This window comes from Chelonoidis abingdonii, chromosome 12, assembly GCF_003597395.2.
Source record: "Chelonoidis abingdonii isolate Lonesome George chromosome 12, CheloAbing_2.0, whole genome shotgun sequence".
NCBI lineage: Eukaryota > Metazoa > Chordata > Testudines > Testudinidae > Chelonoidis > Chelonoidis abingdonii.
In genome coordinates, this window is record NC_133780.1 from 1462827 (window position 1) to 1487108 (window position 24282).

A 24282-nucleotide genomic window follows, 5' to 3' on the forward strand; every position below is an offset into this window, starting at 1 on the left:
ACCCCTCACCCAGGGCTGAGCTGCGGCTGGCTCTGGGGAGGGGCGCGAGGGCTGGATATACGGGGAGCACTGCGTCCAGGGGTGCAGCCACAGGTTGTGTCCTTCCCTGGCACAGTGTTTGCAGCCACTTTGCCCCTGTGCCCCTCTCCACATGGCCGGTACCCGACCTGGCACCCGGGTTCTGCTCCGTGCCCGCCAGCTGCCAGCTGGGGCAGTGCGGGCAAAGCCCCGTCCAACTGTTGCAGGAATACAGCCCCCTGATTCTGCAGCCCCCGGCTCGAACCCCAGCCCCAGTATTTCACCAGCACTGATTGTGTTTGCACGACTGTCCGTACGACCGCCCCCTTGCACTGGGCAGGCTTTGGGGGGCTCCAGGCCAGGCCTCTCTCTCACCAACACACAAACTGCTCCCAGCTCCTCGGCACAACTGGGGCCTTTCTCCATCACCATCTCTGAGAGACTCCCAAGAAACTGGGGGGACACTGCAAGGAGCAGCTCCATCACACAGCGGGTAATAGATACTGGCTCAAAATGTCCCCGCAAACGGGGACGCCCCACCCAGCCGGGGGGTGTCCAGCGGGTCCCGCAAGGATCCGTTCTTGGCCCTCTGCTCATTCATATTTTTCTCAATGACTTGGGAGAAAACACAAAACGGTGACGGATAAAATGGGCCAACGACACAATCCTGGGATAGCAGAACCAGCGGAGAGGCAGGGCCCGGATCCCGAGGGTCTGGTGGGGCGCAGGGTAACTGCACCGGAGGCAACAATCTGCGTGTCAATCCAGCGCCGGGTGAACGTCTCCGTGGAGGAGCAGCGCGTGGCAGCCATAGGGCCAGGGTGGGGGTCACAGGGCCGCCGACCCCGACTGCAGGCGATGGTGGGGAATCAGCCAGGGCGGCGCTGGGGCGAGGGGCGGACACCGTCCTGGGATGTGGCCGGCGGGATCTCGGGTAGGAGACAGGAGGGGAATTTCCCCCGGCTGGAGCCAGGCTCCCCTTCCAGTGCCCAAGATTCGAGGGGGACATGGGGCACTTGGGGAGGAGCCTCCGGGATGATGAAAGGGTTAGAAAACCGGCCTCCATGCAAGACCCTCCAGGAGCTCAGTCCATGAGCTGAGCACGGCCAGCGAGGGGGGGACGTGTCCCCAGGGGAACCAAACATGCCCCCCCCCCGGAGTCCTCAGGCTGGCAGGGGATCGAACCCCAGCCTGGCCGGGAGCCGGAGCTGGAGCTGGGCAGAGCCAGCCTGGGAACAAGGCATCAGCTTGTGCTGGAATGATTTCCCTGGGCCTGGGGAAGCTCCCGCCCTGGCCAGGGTCCCATCCCACCAGGCCGGCTTTCGGAGGGGTGTGCGGTGGCTCAGCTGGGGCTCCGGCCAGGGTCCCATCCCGCCAGGCTGGCTTTCGGTGGGATCTGCGGGGGCTCACCCGGGGCTCCAGCCAGGGTCCCATCCCACCAGGCCAGCTTTTGGAGGGGTGTGCAGCGGCTCAGCCAGGGCTCTGGCCAGGGTCCCATCCCGCCAGGCTGGCTTTCAGTGGGATCCGCAGAGGTTCAGCCGGGGGTCTGGCCAGGGTCCCGTCCCTCCGGGCCGGCTTTTGGAGGGGTGTGCGGCGGCACAGCCGGGGCTCTAGCCAGGTTCCCGTCCCGCCGGGCTGGCTTTCGGTGGGGTGTGCGGCAGCTCAGCCGGGCTCTGGCCTGTTTTAGCCGGGAGCTCGGACTAGCTGGGCCCAGGGGTCCCATCTGGCCTTGGGACACAGAAATCCGGCCTGCAGCAAAGGCAGGCCCCAAAGCCTGGGCCTGGAGCCCATTGCTAAGACTAAGTGGAGGGGAAGTGGGACATCGCGGCCCGAGGCGGTGCAGGGCTGGGCTGACAGATCACACGGTTAATGCACTGGGGACTGAAACGGGGCCAGGACTCCTGGGTTCTCTCCCCAGCTCCAGGAAGGAGCCACCGAGGGATGTGGTGCTGGGTCGTGGCCAGAGGGAGATGTGGCATCACAGGCACGTGGCCACCTGGTGCCGTGAACCCAGGACAAGGGCCAAGAGGCAAAGAGAAGGGTGAACAGAGAGACCATGTTTCCCTAACTGGAAGTGGGACACCAGGCAAGAGAGGGTCAGTGCTCCGGGGAGAAGATAGGGCGGTTTCATACGTTGTATAGATGCGTTCACATATTTCACAGCTTCATATATTATACTTCAAACCCAGCTGCTACGGGCCTTGTTCCTCCTCCTGCCATTCCTCAGGGGAAGAAGGGGCTTGGCACCAGTTGCATTTCTCGGATGATCTATTTTTCGGCGGGTTTTCTTGTCTTTCAGCAATTGTCCTAGAACGCCGGACAGTCCGGAGCAAAGCTGACTCGACACACAAGACAGCCCACACGGTACAGACCTTCTGACGGGATTTCTCAGGAGACCGCACCTCACTCTTCATTGGAAAGACACGTTCAACGGGTGCCGTGGTCCCAGGCAGACCCAGCACAAATTCCACAGCCTTGGCTCGATCTGCATATCGGGCTGTGAGGGGTGTTCTCTGCTGGTTCCAGTCTGAAAGATAGCTGGAGACCATGGAATTTGAACCAAAGAGATGATTCTCATCCAACATATTCAAGGTGGCGATTCCAGCAAGGCTGTCTCACTCTAAGTAGGCCGGGCAGGTGGTGTAAAAATTGCCAACTACGTCACAAAACTCCTTTTCTTTCATTTGCCCGCGTTCACCAAGAGCGCACAGTAGTCTCTCCACTTCTGGCAGGAAAGCCTCTCCAAGAAGTTAACAGGCAGGGAACATATTTGCAGCCCAACGTCTGTCACCGACAAACCATTTTTCTCTATCATCTCCATTACGTTTCAGAACGTGGCAGTGTGTTGGCTGGCAAAGAGAAGCCACAGCTGACCATCAAAGAAGTTTTGTAGCAGCATCGGGCATTTATCTTGAGAAAGAAAATCCACTTGAAGCCCGTGTCCAAAGGAGGACAGTCGGCTGCAGTTTGAGGCAGTCATGCACAATGTGTGCACCACACCCGATACTGAAGATCTCTTCCTAAATTGGCCTGGAGCTTTCGCCACCAATTGGTTTTCCCACAATGCCTGGCACCCCCGAAGTTAGTATTGGTGTTGCCTGCAAAAATTCTCAAATTCTTAGCAGCTGAAAATGTGGTACCAGAACAGGGGACAGTTTTTGGCCCTGTTTATTTGATGCATCCGCACTAAATGGAACAAAGGAATACTTGGCTGACTCACGCAGCACCTCTTCAGTGGAGAAAGGGGCGAGGATGCTCCAAATGCTGCCTTGGATTTTGCGCGAGCAGATGAAACCGTAGGCTGGTGGTTTCGTAATTATTTGTGATGTACAGTCCACGGAACAGAAACTGTCCGTGCCGGACTGAGGGGTCAGCAAACACCCCCTCGCTGCCAAAAACTTGTTCCACTTCTGTTTCTTGCCTCAGAAAAAATCCTGAAATGCTTGGAGATGAACACGTTTATCAGCGTCTCTGTGTTTCCTGCTCTGGAGGTGGATTTCAGCCGCCATGAGCAACGGAGAAACGTGCTCCACATGTCTCACATACCCTTGGCTGTCAGCCAGTGCTGAGGGACCTTTTTTATAAACTTTCACTGCTTGTGGAGGTCTTTGTTAAAATGACACAGGCCTTTCGGAGACATTTTTCTAGCCAGAAATGACCACAGGCAAACTACTGCTTCTTCTAGGGACACAACAGAACCAAAGCAACACAGGGCAGCAACTGTGGTAAACGTCTGTCTCAAATCTGGACGTAGAGTTCAGCATCTGAGTGTTTATCTGAACCTCCCCCAAGCTCACTACCAGCTTGGATTTTTTCTCACTGCCACCAGATAAGAATTAGGCTCTTATCAGCCTGGATTCCCCAAATACTCCTTGGGGGACCCCCTCTGTGGACTCCCCAACTTCCTTTGGGAAGACCCCCAAGACCCAGACCCCTGGGTCTCCCATATTTCATTCCCCAGCTTCCCCCCTTCCGGGTGAGCCTGGGCGATGCAGTACTTAAGTCTTGAAGGCAACAAAGAGGCGAAATCACCCTCCCCCTGAGGCGGATTGCATTCAAATCTAGTTAAAGCTAATATAAAGGGAGATTTTCCACACCCCCTTCCTGTAGCCTCACTAGAGGAAACCCCAAGAAACCTCAGCCGAGTTTAAAAAAACTTTTCATATAAAAGAAGAAAATACAAAACAAATAATCTTGCATCTAAGAAACTCAATACAGGCTCTTGCTTTATAAAAAATATGAATTAAACCATCTGATTTAAAAGATAGCCCCGATTAAACCGAGTCAGCGCACAATTCAACATTACATGTAAATACAACACAAGCATATAAACAGCCCTATTTACTTTGTTTCCTTTTGTACTCACAAGATGTTTAGGAGAACTTTTGAAATAAGAGGATGTTAGCAGACAAGCCTTGTTTACCCACACCGAGGAAAAACAAAAGACCCAGCAATCAACACACCTGTAAATAACACACAAAAGCTCCTCATAGTTCCCGAATTACTTTGTTTTCTGTTGTTCTCACAGACCTTTTTAGTAGGATATGTTGAGATAAGAGGAGTTAGAAGAAAAAGCTTGTTTAAACCCACTGCCGAGGAAACAACAAAGACCCTCAGTATCCAAATTCCCGCCCCTGACTTTTAAACAATCCAGTTCTCTGATTGGTCCTCTGGTCAGGTGCCTGGCTCCCTTTCTTCACCCTTTACAGTAAAAGAAAATTAACCCTTACTTTACCTATCTACTTATGACAGCAGCCCCAGGTGATGATGGAGGGTAGCTGCTTGCAGGGGGCACCTAGCTCTGAAGACAGCGCCCGCTGCAGCGCAGACGTCAGGGCAGCGCGGTGAACACTGGCTCAGCTGAGCATCGAAACACGATGCTTGGCCTGTACAGCGGGCTCAGGGGGACTTTCGGCTTCCACACAACGTGCAATTAAAACCTCTTCCCAGGGTAGGCAAATGCTGGAGCTGGGACAAGACCAGAACACGCTGCTTTCAGCCTGCAGCCTGGCTAACCAGCAACCATCAGCGTTCACGAATCAGATCACAGCCACCGACCCGCGGGCCGACGCTCACAAGCCATTTACCCAGGTGCCCGTCGCTCCTACCGTCTCCTTGCTGGCCTTGTGTGGAGCTGATAGGAAAATGAAGGCAACGCCTCGACAGCCTCCCGCTCCAGTTCCTCGCAGCCTTCCATGCTGAGCTGGGCAGTAAGGAAGGGTCAGACTCTGAGGCAGTGCAGGTGCCGGGGTGGTAATACTATGCCAGCCTGACGTCTCCGCTCAGCCTTGTAGCCGGAGAGCGGGGGCGGCCGCCCAGGGCGGAGGGACAGCTCTAGAGGCAGTGCTGCTCGCGCAAGTCAGGGACCCATGCCCAGTTTTGGCAAAAAAGTTGGGACAGCCGGATCAGAGCTGGAAAAGGGGACTATGGTCCCCCTGACCACAGGGAACCTGGCATCACAGGGGTGTGGCTGGGGGAATGTGGCATCACAGGGGGGTGGTGAGAGAGGGAAGCGTGGCCTCAAGGGGGCGTGGCCAGAGGGGACATGGCATCACAGGGGTGTGGCTGGGGGAATGTGGCCTCAAGGGGGCGTGGCCAGAGGGGAGCATGACATCACAGGGGCATGGCCAGAGGAGATGTGGCATCACATGGGGTGGCCAGAGGGGAGCGTGGCCTCAAGGGGGTGTGGCCAGAGGGGGACATGTCATCATGGGGAGCGTGGCCAGAGGGGAGCGTGGCGTTATGGGGGTGTGTCAGAAGGGACATGGCATCATGGAGGGCTGCCCCTGGCACCAGTGACATCAGCCCAGGACAAGGCCTCAGAGGCAAAGTGAAGCCTGAACCAAACTACTCCCACCCCTCCCCTCAGGGCCACCAATGCCTGAAGGACCCCGTGGGAAAAAGAATCCCCCTCCCCCTCCTGCTCCGGGGACAGGTGTCCCCCTCAGTCGCCTGATCAAAAACATGAACCCGCGAAGCAGCCGCGAATCCGGTGCGCTCGGGTCCGTCCCATTCGGGATTAAAAAATGCTGCAAATGGCCCCATTTGTGTGTGTGGTTTTTTCCAATCAGGCGCCGCGTAGGGCAGCCCCATCCGGCGCTGGCGCGGGGTCCTGGCAGCAGCGCGCTCCGCTCCCCGCATCCCGGAAGTGAAGGCGCCGCTCAGTTCTGGCCGCGGCTGCCGCTCGGAGGAGACTTGGGCGCCCCTCCCCCCGCAGGAGGTAAGCGCCTCGGCTAGAATCGGTCGCGCATCGCCGCCATCTTGGGCCATCCGCCCCCCGGCGGGGCCGATACCCCTTCTCCGGGCGATTCTCCCTCCGATGGGCCCGGTCTCGGGGGCCATTTCCCGCGCCCGACCCCGATAATCGGCCTGGAAGGGGCCCCGGGGGGGGATGGACGGATTCCCCATTGTACGTCTGTATGGCCAGGAATCCAAGATGGCGCCGGCCCTGCTCCCTTCTCCCCCCGGCCCGCTCCGTCATCCGCGAACATCGGCCCCGTCCTGCCCCTGCGCCGCCGGGGGCCCGGCCGAGTGGGGAGGGGGGACGCCCCCGCCGCCCCCCAGAGGGATATTGGGGGGGGCGTAAAATAAACAAATAAAAATAATGGCGCTTAAGACGCCCCCCCCCGGGCTACAAGGGGGAGGCCGCGGGGAAGGGGGTGCAGCTCCCTCCAGCACGTGGGGGAGGGGCAGTGTGGGGTGTAGAGGGGAGGGGGAGGAGTGTGTGGGGGATTTCGCACGGGAGGGGGGAGCGATCTCCCCAGGGCGGGGGGGCTGCATGGGGGGGACAAGGGGTTGGGGGTGCAGTTAATTGGGGGCGGTGCCCAAAGGCTGGGCAGGTGTATGGGGGGGCAGGGGGCGTGGAAGCAGCCCCCCCCCCCATTGTGGGCAGCCCCATTTCCTCATGGCTGGCAAGGGAGGCCAGGGGGCCCCTCAGTATTTCCTGCCCCCTGGGCAGTGAGGCAGCTCCCCCCAGTCCTTGGCATTGGGGGGGGCGGAGTTGGGGGTGCACCTGCCCGGGGCCGTTGTTTGCTTTGTATTGCGCATGGGGAGGGATTTGGGGACACAGACACCCCAGTGTCTCTGACACCTGCTGCGTGTCGGGGGGGTAGGTGCGCACCCCCAATTCTAATGCCCCCTAAGCTGGAGAAAGAACCCAGGCGTCCTGGCTTTCACTGTGTGGGGGGGGACAATAGGGGGTCTGGGACTCCGATCGCAGGCTGTAACCAGGGGGCGAGTGGGGCCCAGTTTGCTGGACAGCGGTGGGGTTTGGGGGCTACGGCTGCACCCCAGGGATTGCTTGTGGCACAGGGACCTCCCCTCAATGTGGGACTTCTGGGGCATGGCTGCACCCCATTATCTGCTGGGGGGTTCGGCTCCCGCCGCCCCCTACCCACGGCTTGCATTGGAGGTGAACGCTGGCACCCACGCGTGGGTGGGATCTAGGGGGCGACTGCCCCTCATCATAGTGGGGGTCTGGATTCTACAGAGCTGTGCACTGGGGGAAATGGGGTGTGGAAACAGCCCCCCAGGTGCTGGGAGAGGGGTGGGAGGACCCCAAAACACTTCTCTGTAGCCTGCTCACACCAGGGCAGGGTGCGCACATGGGGTACACACGCGGCTCCCCGGGGCACAGTGGGCTCAAGTGGATGTGGGGGGGCAGTGACGCCCCCGAGTTAGTCATGGGGTGGTTGGGAGTCGAGTGCCCCCTCCTTGCATGACTTCTTGGGGGTTAGGAAATGGGGGGTATCTTGTGTGCTCCACACGTCTGCAGGGCCAAGGCTGCTGGACAAAGGGGGGATTTGGGGTCTCAGCGCCAGTGGGGGATTTGCCAGTGACCCAACTTGGACCCCGTACTGGGGGGGGCTATTGAGGGGGACATGCAGATGTTAGGAGCTGGATAAAGGGTTCCCCTAACTGGGACTGGCTGGCTCTGGGGGCAGGGAGTGGGGGTGGCTGGCTGGCTGCCTGACCCCACTGCCCCCCCCCAGTCTGAGCAGGCCCCTGCGGTGCCGCCTGCCCCCCCCCGTCTGAGCAGACCCCTGCGGTGCCGCCTAGCCCCCCCCCCCCCCCCAGTGCCGGGCCAGCCCAGCCTGTCAAGGAAAGTGGAGGGGTCTTTACAAAGAGAGTGAAAACATATTACGAAGATGAAAGACAGAAGAGCAAGGGTGGAAACTGGATCATGATTCTCAAAAACAGTCACTAGTAATACAACAGACGCTCTTCATACTCTGACATTATCAGTCACTCCTTCCCAGCCACAACTAAAGGTAGGAGTGAATGAAAATTTTCCACCAACATTTTCTCTTGTTAGAGGAAATGAGATTTTCAACATGTCATAAACAGATAGTTAAGGCTTAATGTCTCTTTTACCTGTAAAGGGTTAAGAAGCTCAATAAACCTGGCTGACACCTGACCAGAAGACCAAGAGGGGGACAAGACACTTTCAAATCTTGGTGGAGGGAAGTCTTTGTTTGTGCTCTTTGTTTTGGGGGTTGTTCACTCTTGGGACTAAGAGGGACCAGACATCAATCCAGGCTTTCCAAATCTTGCTGAATCAGTCTCTCATATTTCATACTTATAAGTAGCAGCCAGGCAAGGTGTGTTAGTCTTATTTTTGTTTTCTCAACTTGTAAATGTCCTTTTTTGCTGGGAGGATTTTACCTCTGTTTGCTGGAACTTTGAATCTAAGGCTAGAGGGATTTTCTTTGGGCTACATAAATCTTACTACCCTGTAAAGTATTTTCCATCCTGATTTTACAGAGATGATTTTTATCTTTCTTTCTTTAATTAAAAGTTTGTTTTTTCTTTTAAAGAGCCTGATTGATTTTTCCTTGTTTTAAGATCCAAGGGGCCCGGTGGTCGGAGCAAGGGGGGCTGGGAGGGGAGCGGGGCCCGGTGGTCGGAGCAAGGGGGGCTGGGAGGGGAGCGGGGCCTGGTGGTCGGAGCAGGAGGGGGGAGGGCTGGGAGGGGAGTGGGGCCCGGTGGTCGGAGCAGGGGGCTGGGAGAGGAGCGGGACCCGGAGGTCGGAGCAGGGGGGGCTGAGCCCCAGCTGACTCCCCCCTCCCTCCCCGCAGTGCAGCACGAGTGCATCCCACAGGCCATCCTGGGCATGGACGTGCTGTGCCAGGCCAAGTCGGGCATGGGCAAGACGGCCGTGTTCGTGCTGGCCACGCTGCAGCAGCTGGAGCCCGTCACGGGGCAGGTGAGGTGGTGGGACCCCCGGGAACGGCCTGGGCAGGTCAGGAGAGCCCATTTGGGGGGGTTGTGGGGCAGGACCCCCTGGAAGGGCCTGGGGAGGTTGGGAGACCCCAGCTGGGGGTGGGATGCCCTGGGAATGGTCTGGGGATATTGGGAGAGCCTGGTTAGGGGGCGGGACCCCCTGGAAGGGCCTGGGCAGGTTGGGAGAGCCCATTTGGGGGGCGGGACCCCGTGGAAGGGCCTGGGGAAGCTGGGAGAGCCCATTTGGAGCTTGGGGGGCAGGACCCCATGGAAGGGCCTGGGGAAGATGGGAGAGCCCATTTGGAGCTTGGGGGGCAGGACCCCATGGAAGGGCCTGGGGAAGTTGGGAGAGCCCATTTGGAGCTTGGGGGGCAGGACCCCATGGAAGGGCCTGGGGAAGATGGGAGAGCCCATTTGAGTGGCGGGGACAGTTGGTGACTGACTGTGGTGGGGGAACTGGGGAGAGACCAATTGGTGACTGATGGGGGGGGTTGGGAGGGACCATTGCAGGGGGTGTGTGGAAAGGCTGGTTGGAAGTTGTCTGGGGTGGCCAGGGGGCTGCAGGGTGAGGTGGGGCAGGGCTTTGGGGGCCCCTGCACTAATGCCCCCGTCCCCCAGGTGTCGGTGCTGGTGATGTGCCACACGCGGGAGCTGGCATTCCAGATCAGCAAGGAGTATGAGCGCTTCTCCAAGTATATGCCCAGCGTCAAGGTGAGGGCTGGGGCGCTCGGTGGGGCAGGCAGCCAGGCTGGGGCACCGGGGGGCAGCCAGGCTGGGGCGCCGGGGGGCAGCCAGCAGGGGGCTCCGGGCAGGGAGCCAGGCTGGGGCGTCGGGGGGCAGGGAGTCAGGCTGGGGGCCAGGGGGCAGCCAGCGGGGGGCTCGGGGCAGGGACCCTGGCTGGGGGGGCTGGGGTGCCAGGGGGAGAGAGCCAGGCGGGGGCTCACCCTGCCCCCCCCCCAGGTGGCGGTGTTTTTCGGGGGCCTGTCCATCAAGAAGGACGAGGAGGTGCTGAAGAAGAACTGCCCCCACATCGTGGTGGGGACGCCGGGCCGGATCCTGGCCCTGGCGCGCAACAAGAGCCTCAACCTCAAACACATCAAGCACTTCATCCTGGACGAGTGCGACAAGATGCTGGAGCAGCTTGGTGAGCCGGGGGGCGGGGGGGCGCTGCTGGAGGGGCAGGGATGCATGCTTGGGCCCCAGAGAGCGCGGGGTGGGGAACGACGGACATGGGGGGCCCTATAGAGTAGAAGAGACAGGTTATCCTGGAGGCAATTGGCTACCTTGGGTTCACCCTGTTCTTGACCCTGCCCAGCTAGGGGCTGAGGGGCACATTTTGGGGGGGTGGGGGATGTCCCAGCCACCCCGTTCCTCATCCCACCCAGCTGGGGACTGAGGGGCACGTTTTGGGGGGCTGGAGGGGTGTCCCAGCCACCCTGTTCCTGACCCTGCCCTGCCCAGCTGGGGGCTGAGGGGCAGGTTTCCCAGGGTTGTGGGGTGTCCCAGCACCCCGTTGCTGACCCCGCCCATCTGGGGGCTGAGGGGCAGGTTTCCTGGGGGTGGGGGTTGGGGTCCAAGCACCCCATTGCTGACCCTGTCCCCTCCTCTCCCCAGATATGCGCCGGGATGTCCAGGAGATCTTCCGCATGACCCCGCACGAAAAGCAGGTCATGATGTTTAGCGCCACCCTGAGCAAGGAAATCCGCCCCGTCTGCCGCAAATTCATGCAAGACGTAATTACCCCCTTCTACCTTCTTAGCCCCCCTGGCGCCCCGCGGCGCCCGGACCGGCCCATAGCACAGGCCCCCAGAGCTTCCGGAAGATCACTCGGGTTACGCTAGCCTCGGCACCCCCGGCGCGGAACGCAGGGCGCCCCCTCTTCCTGCCCTCCCCCCGCCCCCCCTTCCTGCCCGGCACCACGGCCTCCGGATCAGCTGGCCCCATACACCCAGGCAAGTGAGTGCTCCGCCTACCATGCACAATGCCAGAGACCCCCCACCCCCGTCCCAGCCCCCCCGGCGCTCTGGAGACCGGCGGCGCCCCCCTGTGGCGAAGAGCAGTGTGGAGAGCGGAGATGGCCCTGGCGGCGGCTTGCGGAGACTCGGCGGCGCAAGGATCCGGCTTATCCTTTTTCGGGACCGGACTCGGGGGGTTGGGGCTCATGGCAAATCTTTTTCCTCCTCCATCAAGAGCGAGATGGGGGACCAGTGGGGTGCGGGAGGCAAGGGGTTAATCAGAACCCCTCCTCCCCTAGACGGCCTGGGGGGCTTCACCTGGGGCATGCTGGGAGCTATGCCAAGGGGAGGGCATTTTGCCAGGCTCGGGGTTTGCCAGGGAGACAGGTGCATGCTGGGAAAGTTCCCGGTGCATGCTGGGAGCTGTGTCAAGGGGAGATGCCTAGAATGGTTGCCTCATGGCTGGAAGCCCAGTGCATGCTGGGGAATCTCACCTGGCACCAGGGAGGCAGGCTACCTAGGTGGCTCTTGCCCCTTCCTTGCCTTCCATTTCCCAGCATGCTCTGGGCGCTGGCAGGTTAGTGTCTGACCTCCCCCTCCCTGTGGGCTGGCTGGGGGCAGGGAGTGTGTCTTGGGGGGCTGCTCCCCACGATTCCCCGCAGGGGGCGAACAGGCCTGTGGCACTGGCTGGTGGGGGTTGTGGAGAGTAGCGGGGTGCTTTCCCCATGGACCCCCCATGCACTGCCTGGGGAGGTGGTGCACCCTACCTGGGCAGAGCAACCTGGGGTGAATGGGGCTTCCTAGAGCACTCAGCCCTGAGGAATGAGAGGATGGGACCCAGGCGTCCGGGCAGGGCCTGAAGGGCCCCACGGCTCGCAGCCCTGGGGGTTTGGGCTGGGACCCAGGCGTCTGGGCAGGGCCTGAAGGGCCCCGCGGCTCACAGCCCTGGGGGCTTGGGCTGGGACCCAGGCGTCCGGGCAGGGCCCGAAGGGCCCCACGGCTCGCAGCCCTGGGGGCCTGGGCTGGGACCCAGGCGTCTGGGCAGGACCCGAAGGGCCCCACGGCTCGCAGCCCTGGGGGTTTGGGCTGGGACCCAGGCGTCCAGGCAGGACCCGAAGGGCCCCACGGCTCGCAGCCCTGGGGGCCTGGGCTGTCGGCATGGGCCATGGGAGCGGGGTGGATGGCTGGGTGTTACCCGGGGGGCCTGGGAGGGATGTTGGGGTCTCTCCCCCAGCGCGGGCGGGGGGTTCACCCTGCTCTGCCCCCCCAGCCCATGGAGATCTTCGTGGACGACGAGACGAAGCTGACGCTGCACGGCCTGCAGCAATACTATGTCAAGCTGAAGGACAACGAGAAGAACCGCAAGCTCTTCGACCTGCTCGACGTGCTGGAGTTCAACCAGGTAGCGCCTGCGGACCCAGGCGTCCGGGCTGGGGACCCAGGCGTCCGGGCGGCGCTGTCCCTTGCTCACCCCCTCCCTCCCCCGCAGGTGGTGATCTTCGTCAAGTCGGTGCAGCGCTGCATCGCGCTGGCCCAGCTGCTGGTGGAGCAGAACTTCCCGGCCATCGCCATCCACCGGGGCATGCCCCAGGAGGAGAGGTGAGGGGCGCCGGCATCCCCCAAACTCCCTGCCTGGCTAGTGACCGGCACAGCCCCCAGGCCGCGTGGTGCGACTCCGTTCCTGGCCTGCAGACCGAGCAGGTTTGGGTTGGGACTCTGAACCCCCGGCCGGGCACTGGTACCTCCTCCCTTGGCTGGCGGCTGGCGCTGCCCGTGCCGGCCGTGCAGCCCGTTCCCGTAACGTGCGCGTGGCGTGAGCGATGCGCTCGTTAGAACAGGGACTTCAGCTGCTCGTTACCGGCCCCGGCACTGTGTGTGGCCCGCGTCATGTGCAAGGTCACAATTACAAGTAACCGAGGAGTATGGGGGTTAGTGTCGCAGTGGGGGTGCTTTGCCAATGGGGGGGCTGGGCCGCCTGGGGGCTCTGCTTGAGGGCAGACAGTGACTCCAGACACACACACCCCTCCGCCCCCCAGGCTGTCCCGCTACCAGCAGTTCAAGGATTTCCAGCGCCGGATCCTGGTGGCCACCAACCTCTTCGGGCGGGGGATGGACATCGAGCGGGTCAACATCGCCTTCAACTACGACATGCCCGAGGACTCCGATACCTACCTGCACCGGGTGAGCCGGGCCCCGGGTCCCTCCTGCGGCGCGGCTGGGGTCTCCCCGGCTCTGCGGGGGAGTGGGGGCTGGTGGGTCAGAGCAGGGGGGCTGGGAGCCAGGACACCTGGGTTCTCTCCCCTGCTCGGGGAGGGGAGTGGGGACTGGTGGTTAGAGCAGGGGGGCTGGGAGCCAGGACTCCTGGGTTCTCTCCCTGGCTCTGCGAGGGGAGTGGGGGCTGATGGGTTAGAGCAGGGGGGCTGGGAGCCAGGACTCCTGGGTTCTCTCCCCAGCTCTGCGGGGGAGTGGGGGCTGGTGGGTCAGAGCAGGGGGGCTGGGAGCAGGACACCTGGGTTCTCTCCCAGCTCTGGGAGGGGAGCGGGGACTAGTGGTGAGAGCAGGTGGGCTGGGAGCCAGGACGCCTGGGTTCTCTGCTCAGCTCTGGGAGGGGAGTGGGGGCTGGGTGGCGCAATGGTCCCCCCCCAGCAGCAGAAAGCTCTGACCCCTTCCATCCCCGTAGGTGGCGCGCGCCGGGCGGTTCGGCACCAAGGGCCTGGCCATCACCTTTGTGTCAGACGAGAACGACGCCAAGATCCTGAACGACGTGCAGGATCGCTTTGAGGTGAACATCAGCGAGCTGCCCGACGAGATCGACATCTCCTCCTACAGTGAGTGCCGGGGGGCCGGGACCCCTATGGGGGGAGGCATGGCCGGGTGGTGGGGAGACCAATGGGGGAAGCCCAGGGAGGGATCTAGGACTGGGGTTGCAAAGACCCAGGGCTCTTCCTGGGAGTCCCCTGTGGAGCCGAAGGGGAGCAGGACAGGGCGTGGGGGGCTCCCTGGGGGCGCAGCCGTTAACCTCCCTCTCCTCTCCCTCCCGCAGTCGAGCAGACCCGATAAGGGGCGTCCTCGACACTCCTCATCCCACATCGTCGTCCTTCTTTTGGTGGTTTTAAGCCCTTCTCCCTACACCCCATTTCATTTCCACGCGACCCCGAGAGCCGATGAGGAGGATGGAGAAGACGGCCCAGGCCCTGCCCCCGCCCTGGGGACCACAGCCCTGACAGACTTTGGGGGGTGGGGGGGTGGGACGGGGGCAGGAGAACCATTGGAAGAGCGGACTGGAGCGGTGGGGGGCATGGCAGGGTTCACCCCTGTCCTGCCCTGCTGTGGGAGAAGGATCCCACCTCACCCCCCAGCTGTGGGGCGTAGCCCACCCTGCCACCAATGGGCCCTGGCCTTTGTTGGTGCCAATGGAAGGATCCCAGCGCTGCCACCAACAGTCCCAGGATCCACCACCAAGGAGCCCTGATCCCAGCTGGGCCCTAACCGAGGGAGATCCCAGCCTGCCACCAGCGACCCCTGGGCTGGGCCCCCTCGCCTGGCACCAATGCCGACCCCTTCCCCTTCCTGCAAGAATTTCAGCAGGAGCGAGCCCTTGGCTCTGGCCGGGGGGCCCGCGGCCCCTCCCGCGCTCCCTGCCACGCGCGGTGAGCTTGTGTTTTTATAGGAAAAGAGAAAATCCTGAGAAAAAGCCCCCTCCCCCCACGTCCTTTTTTTTATACCAAGTTTGGAGCCGGTTTTACCAGCGTCGTGCGGCTTTGTGCGTTTCCCCATTTTTCGTTGTCTGTGTGGAGCATCCGGGCCACGCGGGGCTGGGCTGGGCCAGTGGGCGCTGGGGGGCAGCGCTCGTGGGCGGCTGTGGGAACGTCGCCCTGAGGATGGATTAAAAGACTTGTCAGAACCCAGAACCTGCTGCTGCTTTGTGTGTGGGGGGCTGTCCCAGACTTGGACCCCCGGGAGGAACCCCTCGGCACAATGACCCTTCGCGGGGGTCTGCTTGCTCTCCAGGGCTAGACCCCGCTGTCCCCCAGGACCGCCCCTCTGAGCCTCCCGCTGCCTGGCTCTGCTGTGGGTCCCTTGGGGGTCCCCCCCGGAGTGACACCCCCCGATCTCCAGGGTCCCAGGCCTAGTGATCCTTAGCGCAGGTCCCCAGACCCCTCTCCCCTCAGCCCATTGTCAGCTGTGCCCGACCTGGGGGCCCCTGGGTCTCCTGTTGCTGGGTCCTCAATCTCCAGGCTGCCAGGTGAGGTCACACCTGGTCCTCTGCAGCAACAACCCCCTCCCCCCATTGTTACACAGGGAAACTGAGGCACGCACAGTACTCAGCAAAACACAAAATTGCCTGCTTTGTCCCACCTGGCTCCCAGCCCTGCCCCGAGCTGGGGAGAGAACCCAGGAGTCCTGGCTCCCAGCCCCACCTGTTCTAACCACTGGACCCCCCGCCCCCCTCCCCGAGCCAGGGGAGACCCCCAGGCGTGTGAAAGGAAGTTACAGGGGTTCCCAACCTGCCCAGTGTTCTGGGCTCAGAATGGCCTTGGGCTTCGAGGAGGAGCCATTGTGGGGGGCAGGGGAGGCTCCTTTTCCCTGGGTTGCTTGGGGGGGCTGGGCTGGTCCCTCACTGGTCAACTGGAGTTTTCCCTTATCCCCACCCCTGCCCTTGCCCCCCCCCCGGAGCAGAACCTTCCTCCCCCCGGCCCCCCCCAGTGGAGCAGCCTCCTGCCCCAAACCCCAGAGGCACCATGGGAGTGAACCAGCCCAGTGGCTCTTGACCTTCCTGGGCCCTGGTCAGGAGCCTGCTGGGTCCGGTGTCCCCCCGAGTGTCACCGCACTAAAAATCCTCCTGCTTCCGGCACTGAACTGTTCCTTCCCGGCGCCTTTCCCCCTGCTGGGGGCTGGGCCGGTGCTTTGTACCGATGCGGCTGGCGCTCCTGTCCCTGGCTGAGCCGCTGGAGCCCCCTGGGGCGCAGACCCCCAGGAACCGCAGGGACTCTGCCCGAGTCTGGCAGCCAGGAGCAGCGGCCGCAGGTGTTGGACATCCCTGGGGTGGAGCTCCGCTCTGCCAGTGCTGATCTCGGGTGGCTGCGGGCGCGTTCCCGCTGGCGCGGAGCCCCCCAGTGAGCACAGACCCCGCTGAGGTACGAAGGCAGCGGCCGGCTTTACTGTCAGAGAGACGGGCTCCAGCTCCCTGGCGTGGGAGTCCGAGGTGCTGCGAGCCCCCTGGCAATGGACTCAGCTCAGGCAGTGGTGGGACTTTCCACTGCCCCCTAGGTCGGCCCCACACGGGTACAAACACGTTACACATCACTCCTGGTGTATTGCGGTGCCGCCTCTCACTGCAGCGCAGCGCAACCCCTCAGCGCAGCCCCCCGACACTGTGCGGCGCAGCCCCTCGACGCAGCACGGTGCAGCCACGCAGCGCAGCCCCTCAGCGCAGCGCGGCACAGCCCCTCGATGCAGCGTGGTGCAGCCCCGCAGTGCAGTGCAGCCCCTCAGCGCGGCGCAGCCCCTCGACGCAGCGCGGCGCAGCCCCTCTGCACAGCACCATGCAGCCCCTCGATGCAGCGCAGTGCAACCCCTCAGCGCAGCCCAGGGCAGCCCCTCGACGCAGCGCAGTACAACCCCTTGGCGCAGCGCAGTGCAGCCCGTCTGCACAGTGAGGTGCCACCTCACCTCGTACGTGTTGGTTCGAACAAAAGAGCCCGTCCATCCCATTCCCCTTTGGCCTGCCAGGGGCTGGGGCAGCCTGTTGCCCGGTCCCCGTGTGGCGTGTACGAGTACATGGCTGTTCTGATACCTGGTGCCCAGCATCTTCTCGGTACGTCCCTGGCCGCAGCCTTAGCCCTCTCCTTGCCAACGGCTGCGGGCAGGGCCTGCCTCTGGCTCAGCATCACTTCGCGTCGTTAGCACCGGCCTGACCATTCCTTTAGCTCAGGCCTTGTACCGGGCCTCTGATACCAGGGTTTAGATCTCGGGGCTTCCTACTACAGTAGGGAGGTTTGGGGGCACTCTGGGTGATCTCCCCAGGAGCATGAGGGGGGGAATAGACCAGATCCAGCCCCATAGATATGCAGGGAGGGGGACTGAGGTGGGAAGAGGCTCTGCCCCAGAGGCACCCAGGGGCAAGGGGGAAGGTGATGGCATCTTAGGAACCCAAATGACCCCAAACTTTGATCAGTGGCCGTACCCTGCAGCCCCATGAGGCACATGCTCCCCGCACCATGGGAGTCAGGATCTGGGGAGCCCTCGCCTTTCTGCAGGGTCTGAGCCTGCTAGGTCCATCCTGTGGAGCCCCCTTTCCGGTAGGTGAAAGCAGCTATCAAATCCCCCCTCACTCTTCTCTTCTGCAGACTGAACAATCCCAGTTCCCTCAGCCTCTCCTCAGAAGGCATTGGGGGGACCTTGGGGCTGGGCTACACTCTCTAATATGGGGGGGTTCCCCTGGCTCCTGGTCGGAGGAAATCCCAACCCTGTTACCCCACTGCCTGGTAGTTACCCCAGCACCTCCGACACTGCCAGGGACACCCACAACCTGGGCTTTGGCGTGGGCTCCCAGCCCCTCCCCCCAGGCTCTCTTGGCTCCTTACGGCCCCTGGGAGTCGTCCCCATCCATGACAGCCCTTCCCGGGGCAGCCGCTGGGTCTCAGGGGTCAGGTCTCTGGGCTGCCTCCCGTGGCTGCCCGTCTGAGCCTCCAGCAGCCTGGCTCTGCCGGGAACCCCCCCCCCGAGGAAGCCCCCCTGATCCCCAGCCTGCAGCGCCTCTCTGCCCGCATCACACTGGAGGGCTAGTCAGCGTCACCCAGTCCGGGTGGGTCTCAGCCCGGCCAGGGGGGCTCTGGCTGCTCCTTGTCCCCTGCCAGCCGAGCCCCCATGTCCCCTCCCCCAACAGCCCCTCCACCCTTTGTCCTCGGTCCCAGGCTGCTGCCCCCCCTCCTTCGTTCCCCCCTGGCTGGACCTGAGCTGCATGGGGGGGGCCCAGTCACCCGTCACTGGGTCCCCCACCTCCCAGCTGCTGTCTGGGGTCCCGGCTGCTGGGCGAGGTCACCCCCGGCACCAACAACCCCTCCCCCCATGTCGTTCCACATGCAGCGCACGGGGATACTGAGGCACGTGCACCATGTTGCTGCAAAACACCCCAAATCCCCCACTTGCAGAGCGGGGCCTGGGGCTGCCCTCGGCCCTTCTCCCAGGATCTGTGGGGTGAGGGCCAGCGGCGAGGGGGGCAGCAGGGGAGGCCTGGCAGCTGCCCCCCCCCAAGTTGCAATTCTGGGTGTACCCCCTTTCCCTGGGGAGGGCAGGGGCCGGGCTGGGGGAGGGGGGCCAAAGGCCAGGAAGCCCCCGGCTGCCTGCTCCCCACCCCCACATTAGAAACAGCCCCGCCCCCCCGCGGTCCGCCATGTTTGTTAAGGGCACCGCCCGCGCGGTGCTGCGGCCGCCATGTTGGGTGTGGGCAGGGGGTCCTGCCAGCACTTCCCGGCCCGGGGCGCTTGTTACGAGGGGGTCGCGCGGACCCCCCGGACCCCCCCCCCGCCCAGGGCCGGTGTTTATTGTAGGGCCGCCGGCCCCGCGATCAGGCAGCGCCACGGGCAGCCCCGGCCTGGGAAGGACCCGCTATAAATACCCCCGCAGCGAGCACACGTGTCTCTCTGCGCGCTGGGCCCGGGCGGGACAGAGCCATGGGGGGAGGGGCCGGACGCCTGGGTTCCCGGGGGGGGCGCCTCACTCCCGCCCCGCAGCCCCGGCCTGGGTGAGGGGCTGCCCGGGGGGGCAGATCCGATTACAGCCTCGCATGGGAACAAGGGGGAGGGGCTGGGAGCCAGGACTCCTGGGTTCTCTCCCGGCTCTGGGGGTGGGGAGTGGGGGCTGGTGGTTAGAGCAGGGGGGGCTGGGAACCCGGACTCCTGGGTTCTCTTCAGCTCTGGGAGGGTAGTGGGGGCTGGTGGTTAGAGCAGGGGGGGCTGGGAGCCCGGACTCCTGGGTTCTCTCCAGCTCTGGGAGGGAAATGGGGACTGGTGGGTTAGAGCAGGGGGGCTGGGAGCCAGGACTCCTGGGTTCTCTCCCCAGCTCTGGGAGGGTAGTGGGGGCTGGTGGTTAGAGCAGGGGGGGCTGGGAGCCAGGACTCTTTGGTTCTCTACCTGGCAGGGGATAAATGCCATGTTGGTGATTTGCAGGCGGTGGTGATGTGCAGTGCTGGAGCTGAGGACTCTGGGGCATCTGGGTAAGTCCCGGCCCCCAGCCCCTCACTCCTGGTTGTGTTGGGCCCCCCCTCCCCTGGCTCCTTCCTGGGGGGCGTTGCTATGATGAATCTGCTAGACTAGAGTCTCCGACCCCCAGTGACGATATTCGCTGTGTCCTGAGCAATGGCCCTGCCACTGCCCCTCAGTCCCGGCCCAGAGCCCCCCGGGCTTCCCCTCAGTCCCGGCCCACAGCCCCCTCTCAGGACTTTAACTCTCTCCTCTATTTCCCCACAGCTGGATTCTCGCCCCATGTCTATCTCTGACCTGAGCCCAGCATGGTGAGACCCCCGGGTTCTCTGGATGGAGAGCCTATGGCCAGAACAGCGCAGAGGCAGGGTGAGAAGTGGGAAACCAGAGATGGGGGGGCAGTGGGGCTCTCCCTGGCACTGCTGGGAATAGAGGGACTGGGCTGGGGGGCCCCGATCTGGGGAGCAGGGGGTGACGATTTGTTCCTCGACAGGAGCTCCCACCTCAAGGTTGGGAGTCACATGAAATAACACAACTTAAACTGACCCTGCTTCCTTGGGGATCGGGTGGGGAGGGGATACAGGTAATGGGGGGTGGCCAGAACCCATCTGTCCTGAGCTAATGGGGGTCCCCCCACCCCAGGCCTGGCTGGACGGATCTGACCCCTTGGTCTCCAGATTGGATCAGAGTCGCTAATGACAACCCAGCCTGCTCCAAAGACCTGTGGGGTTGTAGTGGGTTTGGATTGGGTGGGGTGTCTAGGAGCCAGACTCCTGGGTTCTCACTCTGGCTCTGGGAGGGGAGTGGGAGCTGGTGGGTTGAAGCAGGGGGGCTGGGAGCCAGGACTCCTGGGTTCTCTCCCCGGCTCTGGGGGGGAAGTGGGGGCTGGTGGTTAGAGCAGGGGGGGCTGGGAGCCAGGACTCTTTGGTTCTCTACCTGGCAGGGGATAAATGCCATGTTGGTGATTTGCAGGCGGTGGTGATGTGCAGTGCTGGAGCTGAGGACTCTGGGGCATCTGGGTAAGTCCTGGCCCTCAGCCCCTCACTTCCGGCTGTGTTGGGCCCCCCCTTCCCTGGTTCCTTCCCGGGGGCCGTTGCAATGATGAATCCGCTAGACTAGAGTCTCCGACCCACAGTGACGATATTCGCTGTGTCCTGAGCAATGGCCCTGCCAGTCCTGGCCCACAGCCCCCCAGGCTTCCCCTCAGTCCCGGCCCACAGCCCCCTGCCAGCCCAGCCCCGGGGTCCCCCTCAGCCCCAGCCCACAGCCCCCTCTCAGGACTTTAACTCTCTCCTCTATTTCCCCACAGCTGGATTCTCGCCCCATGTCTATCTCTGACCTGAGCCCAGCATGGTGAGACCCCCGGGATCTCTGGATGGAGAGCCTATGGCCAGAACAGCGCAGAGGCAGGGTAAGAAGTGGGAAACCAGAGATGGGGGGGCAGTGGGGCTCTCCCTGGCACTGCTGGGAATAGAGGGACTGGGCTGGGGGGCCCCGATCTGGGGAGCAGGGAGTGACGATTTGTTCCTCGACAGGAGCTCCCACCTCAAGGTTGGGAGTCACATGAAATAACACAACTTAAACTGACCCTGCTTCCTTGGGGATCGGGTGGGGAGGGGATACAGGTAATGGGGGGTGGCCAGAACCCATCTGTCCTGAGCTAATGGGGGTCCCCCCACCCCAGGGCCTGGCTGGACGGATCTGACCCCGTGGTCTCCAGATCGGGTCAGAGTCGCTAATGACAACCCAGCCTGCTCCAGAGACCTGTGGGGTTGTAGTGTGTTCGGATTGGGTGGGGTGTCTGGGAGCCAGGACTCCTGGGTTCTCCCCCTGGCTCTGGGAGGGGAGGGGGGTTTAGTGGTTAGAGTGGGGAAGGGGGACTGGGAGCCAGGACTCCTGGGTTTTTTCTTGTGCAGTGGGACATAACTCACCTGTTTGATTTGCAGGTTCTGTGACACTCGGCCTCAGCCCAGGAGCCTCCCAGCTATCTGGGTAAGTCTTTGTCCTGGGCCGCTGCTCCTGGCTGGGTTGGGGTCCGCCCCAGTCTCATTCCCCAGTGGGGGGGGCCGTTGCGATGATGAATCCTCTAGACTAGAGTCTCTGACCCCAGTGACGATGTTCGCAGCGCCCTGAGCAACGGCTCCCACCAGGCCTTCTGGGGCCCCTGACCCACAGGCTGTGCTAGCCCGGCCCTGCCCCCCAGCTCTGCCAGTGCCCCCAGCTCCTCATCCATAGTCCCCTGCTAGCCCAGCTCAGCTGGTGCCCCTCATTCCCGACCCGCAGGCCCACTTCCAGAATCGTGGCAGATCTCAGTGTCGCCCCCATCCTAAGCTGGCCTGACTTCATTTGGGTTCATGAAGCCTGAATCATGGCTTAGGGGGTCCTGCCCATTGTCCTGAGGGAACTGAAAAGCCTCTGGATAAAACACTGATTTTAATCAACTTCTGTTTGTACTTGGGCAGGTTTGGAAGGGGCTAGGTCGCTGCCGGCGTTGGCTACAGAGAGGAGAATCCAGGGCCCTGCTCGGTGGGGGACGGGAACTGAAAGGAGAAGTGGGGGGAGCGCCCAGCCCCCACCCCCGCCTGCGTCGCTGTTCAGTGCGGACAGGAGCCGGCCCCCCCAGCGTCCTGGGGGGGGAGCCTGGGAGCGTCACACACACAACTGGGCTGGCGCCTCAATAAACAATTGTGCCACAAACAGCGTCTCTCTGCCCCTGGGGGAAGGGGGCTGGTTCCCAGTGTTGCCGGCACCGAGGGGGCAGCGGTGGGGGGCGTTGCCCGGGGGGAGGAGCCAGCGGAGTTTAGCTGAGATCTCAAAGCGGCGCCCGGACACTGACACGTCTCAGATCAGGCGCCCCCTGGACGCAGCTTCCCTGTTGGTACCCAGGTTTCTGCTGCAGTATTCCCCCCCCCCGTTTTTTTTCCACTGCCTGGAGCACGTTCCCTTCCCTCCCCAGCTGTCAGGTTACAAGAGTTCGAGGGGGGGGGGGGGCGCTTGGTTATCGCTCGGGCCTAGGACGGGGGGTGTCCCCTTCCCCACAGTTCCCTAAGAGTTGGCCCCGGTGACACGCAACAAACCAGGGGGGGGGGGGGTCCCTCCCTGGGCGAGGGCTCATATGGGGGGGTTGGGCTGGGGGAGGTCCCTCGGGGGGGGTAATTTGCTGCCCCTGAGATGGGGAGGGGTCACGTCCTTCCCCCCCATCAGTGAGGGGCGCTGGGAACTTGGAGTGCCCCGATGCACGTCACTTCCTCTCCTGATCGGTCGATTTCCGGTCTGAAACGGTCACTTCCTGTTCAGTTCCGCTCTCATGACGCAGTTTCCGCGAGGTGGGCACAGTCCCCAACGACTTCCGGTGCAGCTGCACTACGTCCTGGGGTGGGGCTTGGGGTGATGTACGAGGGGGAGGGGCCCCCTCATTGCCTTGGCAACGCTAACTGCAGTTCGCCCACTGAGCATGCGCCATCGTCTGAGGGCCCCGTCCTTCCTCTCCCCCTCCCATTTGGAAATGGAGCTGCCCGCGGCGAACGCCTGAGCCGATCTTGCAGTGCGGGGCTTGCGCTGTTGGCAGAAGGTTCCCGTTCTCCCAGAGCTCGCCCGACCGATCCCGCGTGGATCGCTGTCTCTGGTTGTTCTGAGCCGGCCGGCGACGGAGTGACTGGATCCCTCTGGCCATACTCTGAGCAGGCACTTGGCAGGACACCTACATGAATTCGAAGGACCTTTTTGGGGGTGTCCCACTGTCGCACATGCGTATTGAAGGCAGTGGGCGCCATGTTTGCTAAGGGCACTTTAAATACTATAGGAGAGAAGCCGTAGTGCGCAGCCATCTTGGAGATGAGCGGCGGATATACCCGTTCCCGCCCCCATACCGCCATATTTTTTTAAGGCAAAATCTTCTCGCTCTTATGAGCTGAAGCTATGTCGGCGGCCATTTTGGATGTGGTCACTGGGGCTCTTTTCTCCCTTATATCTAATGGCGCAGCCTCCCCCCTCCGCCATCTTTGTTGGGGGCAAAGAGACTGGCTGCCTGTTATTGCAAGCGGGTCTCTCAAGGCCCCAGGGCTGCCCCCACTTCTTTAGTTATTGTAGGGACTGCCCTGTCCCGGCGCCTGGGAGAGAACCCAGGAGTCCTGGCTCCCAGCCCCCCCTGCTCTAACCACCAGCCCCCACTCCCCTCCCAGAGCCAGGGAGGGAACCCAGGAGTCCTGGCCCCAGCCCCTCCCCCGCTTTAACCCACCAGCCCCCACTCCCCTCCCAGAGCCCGCAGAGAACCCAGGAGTCCGGGCCTCCCCGCCCCTGCCTACCCACCAAAGCCCCCACAATCGCCCTCCAGAGCAGGGAGAGAACCCAGGAGTCCTGGCTCCAGCCCCTGCACTAAACCCACCGCCCCCACTCTCCCAGAGCTGGGAAGAGATACCAGGAGTCGCTGGCCCCAGCCCCCTGCTCTGACCCACCACCCCACTCACCCTGCCCACAGCTTGGGGAGAGAAACACACAGAACGTCCTGGCTCCCAGCTCCCCTGCTCTGAACCCACCAGCACCCCACTCCCCTACCCAGAGCAGGGAGAACCAGGAGTCCTGGACCCCCAGCCGCCTCCCGCTTTAACACAGCACCAGCCCCACATACCCCAACCCAGAGCCCGAGAGAACCTCAGGAGTCCGGCTCCCAGCCCCCCTGCTCTAAACCCAAACCAGCCACCCCACTCCCTCCCAGACCAGGGAGAAACCCAGGAGTACCTGGCTACCCAGCCCCGCCCTGTTCAACCACCAGCACCCCACTACCCCTCCGAGAGCCCAGTGAGAGAAACCACAGAGTCTGGCTCCCAGCCCCCCACATCCCCTCCCAGAGCCGGAGAGAACACCCAGAGCCTGGCTCCCAGCCC

At 62.8% G+C, this 24282-nt stretch overlaps 1 protein-coding gene and 2 long non-coding RNA genes across 4 annotated transcripts; all 3 read left to right on the forward strand.

Annotated features, from left to right (window-relative positions):
* Window positions 1-8953: 8953 nt before the first annotated feature.
* DDX39B (DExD-box helicase 39B) lies at window positions 8954-15099 on the forward strand. Its single transcript, XM_032788978.2, has 9 exons — window positions 8954-9223; window positions 9859-9951; window positions 10201-10384; window positions 10855-10973; window positions 12466-12597; window positions 12685-12794; window positions 13232-13376; window positions 13876-14023; window positions 14239-15099. The coding sequence occupies exons 1-9, from the start codon at window positions 9131-9133 to the stop codon at window positions 14253-14255; spliced, it is 1041 nt and encodes a 346-aa protein (XP_032644869.2). The 5' UTR covers window positions 8954-9130; the 3' UTR covers window positions 14256-15099.
* A 3729-nt stretch (window positions 15100-18828) lies between these two features.
* LOC142047626 (uncharacterized) lies at window positions 18829-19795 on the forward strand. The gene is made up of 3 exons (XR_012656892.1): window positions 18829-18942; window positions 19367-19413; window positions 19667-19795. It is a non-coding gene; the product is annotated as an uncharacterized LOC142047626 (long non-coding RNA).
* A 494-nt stretch (window positions 19796-20289) lies between these two features.
* Window positions 20290-22096, forward strand: LOC116829827 (uncharacterized). 2 transcript variants are annotated; one of them, XR_004374826.2, is made up of 4 exons: window positions 20290-20418; window positions 20709-20810; window positions 21346-21391; window positions 21862-22096. It is a non-coding gene; the product is annotated as an uncharacterized LOC116829827 (long non-coding RNA). The 2 variants fall into 2 exon arrangements; XR_012656893.1 differs by lacking the exon at window positions 21862-22096 and adding an exon at window positions 21683-21826.
* The last annotated feature ends 2186 nt before the right edge of the window (window positions 22097-24282 follow it).